This window comes from Cyprinodon variegatus, unplaced genomic scaffold (assembly GCF_000732505.1).
Source record: "Cyprinodon variegatus isolate N-32 unplaced genomic scaffold, C_variegatus-1.0 Scaffold1021, whole genome shotgun sequence".
NCBI classification, from domain to species: domain Eukaryota; kingdom Metazoa; phylum Chordata; class Actinopteri; order Cyprinodontiformes; family Cyprinodontidae; genus Cyprinodon; species Cyprinodon variegatus.
Window position 1 is genome coordinate 193,785 of NW_015151474.1, and position 4,509 is coordinate 198,293.

Sequence of the window (4,509 nt, forward strand, 5' to 3'; positions counted from 1 at the left end):
TTTCCAAACAACAAAACTTGTTTTTTTTCCAAACAACATGATAGTTTGTTAATATCAAACCATATCTAAAGTTGACATAACTCAAAGTTGATGTCTGATCCAAATGATCACCTGTACAATAGATGTTAGCATCGTCTGCAAACAAAACAAATTGAAGTATTTTAGAAACAGATGTTATTGATATAAAGGATCAATAATTGTCGCCTCAATACTGACCCCTTGTGGACACCACAAACAATGTCCAAGCAAGATGATTGTCAGTCACCCATTTAAACAAATTATTACTTGTTGCTTAGGTAACTTTTCATCCACAGTAGTACTACTACCCAGATGTCATAACACTCCAATTTCTTAATTAATATTTTGTGATTTTGTCCATTTTTGGGGAGGTTTGAGGATCGAAATACAGAGGCAGAGGGGCAGAGGTGAGGTTCTTGCAGTTATAATTAATGAACACAGGTAACAGAGGCAGGATTTAAACAATCCAACTTAAAATGATAAACAAACCAGAACCATGGAGACATCAGTGGAAAAAGAAACACGAGGAGCCAGGGAAAGACGAGGAGAGACGAGGAACCAGCACTGAGGAACTGCACAGGGAGAGTATTTATGGTTGACTGAACAAAGGGAGGACTAACAAGCTGATGGGAAAAAGAGCTAGGGAAAAGGAAACCAACACAAGAGGGCAACAAAGAAAAGCCTAAGAATTCCAATACATCTAAAAACATTTCTATGGCGCCAATTTACAACACATCACGTCATCTCAAGGCACTTTACAGTTCACCAGATCACCCAGTCAGATTGATTCAAAGTTTTCTATCTAAGGAAAAGCAGCTGATTGCATCGACTCATTGACTCTTCAGCAATCCCTCACACTAAGCATGCTTGTAGCGACAGTGGAGAGGAAAAACTCCCTTTGAACAGGAAGAAACCTCCAGCAGAACCAGGCTCAGTGTGAGCGGCCATCTGCTGAGGCCGACTGGGGTTCAAGGAGACAGAAGCAGACATAGAAAAAGAAGCATAGATAGAAAAGGCAACTGTCAACCAGCTCCACAGGCGGCCCCGTCCAGGAAACACACAGCCAGGCAGACTAGCTCCGAGCCAGCTCCCATGTCCAGTTAGTCACAGTCAGATAAACAGGACTACACTGGAAAACAGCCCGATCTCCAACATCTAGAAACAAAGGTGTTGATGGCAGCAGCACAGCTGATATTTCTCTCCAGGATGGAGTCACAGCCAAACAGGAACAGACCAGATGAAGCTACTATGAGAAAAAGCAGAGAGAGCAGAACGTTAGAGATTGAACTAACAGATTCTGCACAGTGGGTGAATAGAGAGAGAATGAAGCAGAATGATGAAAAAGGGGTCCCTATGTCCTCCAGCAGTCTAAGCCTATAGCAGCATCACTATAGAGATAGCTCAGGATAACCTGAGCCACTCTAACTAGAAGCTTTATCAAAAAGGAAAGTTTTAAGCCTAGCCTTAAAAGTAGACAGGGTGTCTGCCTCACGGACTAAAACTGGTAGTTGGTTCCACAGGAGAGGAGCCTGAGAACTAAAAGATCTTTCTCCCATTTTGGATCAGCTGAAGGCTTTTAACTACAGTTTGTGGACTTCCTGATAGTAAAGAATTACAATAGTCCAGCCTTGAAGTAACAAATGCATGGACTGGTTTCTCAGCATCACCCCTGGACAGGAGATTTCTCATTTTTGCAATATTATTTAAAAACAAATTACACAAAAACCCTCAATATTATTCACAATATTCAATAGAAACCTGTGTTAATGCATGACTCATTGTTTTAGGGTTGGGCTTAAAGGAAGAACAATCTTCCTGATCAATCTCCCCCCCCGTCCCCCCCCTCCTTCTCCACCCCTTTATTTAAGGCTAAAAGCCATATTATCAGTGAGGAGTTTTAGAAAGCTCCGAAGCATTTCTTCAACAGACGCACAAACTCCTCTGCAGACGGCAGGATGGCTCCACACATCAGACCAGGCAGGTATCATCCCTCGATGCCTTCATGCTTACCTCCCCTTTCTTTTCTTATTTCCCAGTCATCCATGAGCATTATAGTCCACTCATTTCTCATTTACTGTGTTATCAATTAAAACCTTAAAAAAGGTTAATCTAGGCTTTTTACATAGATTTTAAATATTTAATTAATCAATTAATTAGTTAGGGGTTAGTTTGGGGTTTTATAACTATTACAGTCGTTGTTATTCTTATTCCTATCTGTCTTTGGTCTTTCTTAGTATCTCCCTTGTTCGTGGCGCTGGTCTGTCTGGCATTTTGCAGCAGGCTGAGCAGAATGAAAGCAGCGTCCATCTGCACCAACAGCCAGACTGGATGCCACTTCCTTTCTCTGGCCAATCTCTTTGATCGGGTCATTCACCACTCAGCAAGAATGCATGGCATATCCAATGACCTTCACTCTGAGTTTGTAAGTGTGCTTTTATTTAAAGTTATATTTCTGATCATTTTAATGACTCAGATCACATTCATGTGATAAACCTTCTCTTTTTTTGTTTTTGTTGTGGAACAACATTCCTGCAATGTTATGTTAGGGAAATAGGTGGACAGAGCAGCCAGATAACATATTCAAGTAAAAGTAAAACAGAACCATCCAAGGTAAGAATAAAGACAAATTTGATAAAGATGCCAAAATACTTAGAACTCTGGAATCATAACATCTAATTTAATGTTTAAAAATGATGCAGTCAGACAGGCGGTTTTATACCAAATTCTTGTATTTTAATGACTAAATAAACTAAAAAGTACAGATAAATGATTTGTTTTAAATGTAAGAAAGAACATTTTAAATTCTATTATTGATTTCTAGAATTCTGATATTATAATATTCCAGCCTTAAAGTAACAAATGCATGGACACCATTTTTTACATGATTATCTGAGACCATTTCAATTCCATCTAGATAATGTCACTGATTTAATTAAGACTTTCTGTTGGTCTGCTTTAAGAAGCAAAACGTTTAGAATCATCCAGGGTTCTATGTCCTTAGAAATGTCTATAATCTTTGTAACAGATTACAGACAGATATAGCTGGGTATCATCAGCATAACAGTGGAAATTAATCCCATGCTGTCTAATAATTCTACAGATTGGGAGCATGTATAAAGTAAAGAGAATTGGTCCTAGCACTGATCCCTGTGGTACTCCACAGGTAACCTTTGAGCATGAGGAAGATCTGTTATTAACATGAACAAACTGAAACCTTTAGAGAAATAACCGTTTCCTTAATTACTAGATAATGTATAAGCCATTCAAAAATAATTTCTAATGTTCTCTCTTTGATTTCTATATTAGGTGCCGACATTATTTTAGATTAAAAATACATGATATACATGTATATCCATAAATATTTCAATCTTGCTGAATATACTTAAGAGTTAATAGAAAGCTGATACCAGTGTTACATATAAGCCTGATTACTGCTGAACCTGCAGAATCAATTAACCTGAAAACATATTTCTGGAAACATGAAGTTTAAAAAAAGGATAACTTAAGCGTGCTGCACAGAGACAGTTTAGAAATTAAAATATATCTGTTGCTCCTTAGGTACATACATTGGATACATTAACATACGGTTAATGGGGCCAAAGACAGCAGGGAAGTATAAAAACAAATGCTCAGAAAAGGAAAATGTCATCATTAAATCTTTAATTTCTTTAACTTAAATTTGACCAAATCAGATAATTATCAAAAAACATTAATTCTAATATCATAAAAATACTTGGAAATATTTTGGTGGTGAACTTTTAACGTTTTTAAACCAAATTTGGGTGTTGCTTTTTTTTTTTTCTTTGAACAGGCCAAATTAATGCTGTAGATGATTTAAATAAGCTTATATAAACTGGCTGTAAATTCACTACGTAATTTTATCAGATAATCAACTTGGCAGAGCTGCTTTCTACATGATGCTTTAAAACTTCTTCAACCGTCACAACAGATAATCTCACCAAGTAGACGGGATAAATAATAACAGGCCTCTGATTGGACACACCTCTAAACGGCACGCTGCAAAGGTTCAGACAGTCCTGGGATGTTGGGAAGTTTTTGGCTGCAGATCAAAGGAGAAATGTGTTAAAAACAGCTTGGAATCCTGCAGGTTTAGAATGACAACATTGAAAATGAGGAATCAAATGGGAATCAGAGGGAGTTCAATGTTTAGGCTGTAGAGCCTGGCTATCATGAGCTAACGCTAATGACGTTAGCTGAGGTTAAAACACCAACTTGTTTAAAAGTGTCCTCTGATGGATCCCTTAAAAGCTTTGCCAAAAAGAACCTTTGTGCAAAAGTAATCAATTATACTAACCATAAATCCAAATGGATACACATATTTCTGTCATGATTTAACTAAAGATCAGACCCAAATGCAGAGAAACCATTACAGAGAGACCAGGGAAAAGGCTTAACAGGTTTATTGAAAGCTTGTGGAGATTCCAGTGTTGCTCTGAACACTGCTCAACCGGAACTGAAAGGTGAGGGGAA

The 4,509-nt window shown here is 37.8% G+C and overlaps 1 protein-coding gene across 1 annotated transcript in view; it reads left to right on the forward strand.

Moving 5' to 3' along the window:
- Window positions 1-1,973: 1,973 nt before the first annotated feature.
- LOC107100864 (prolactin-like) overlaps window positions 1,974-4,509 on the forward strand; it is an 8,479-nt gene continuing 5,943 nt past the window's right edge. Inside the window, exons 1-2 of the mRNA XM_015399525.1 lie at window positions 1,974-1,995; window positions 2,253-2,440. Coding sequence (XP_015255011.1) covers window positions 1,974-1,995; window positions 2,253-2,440 — 210 coding nt within the window. The remainder of the gene's footprint in view (window positions 1,996-2,252; window positions 2,441-4,509) is intronic.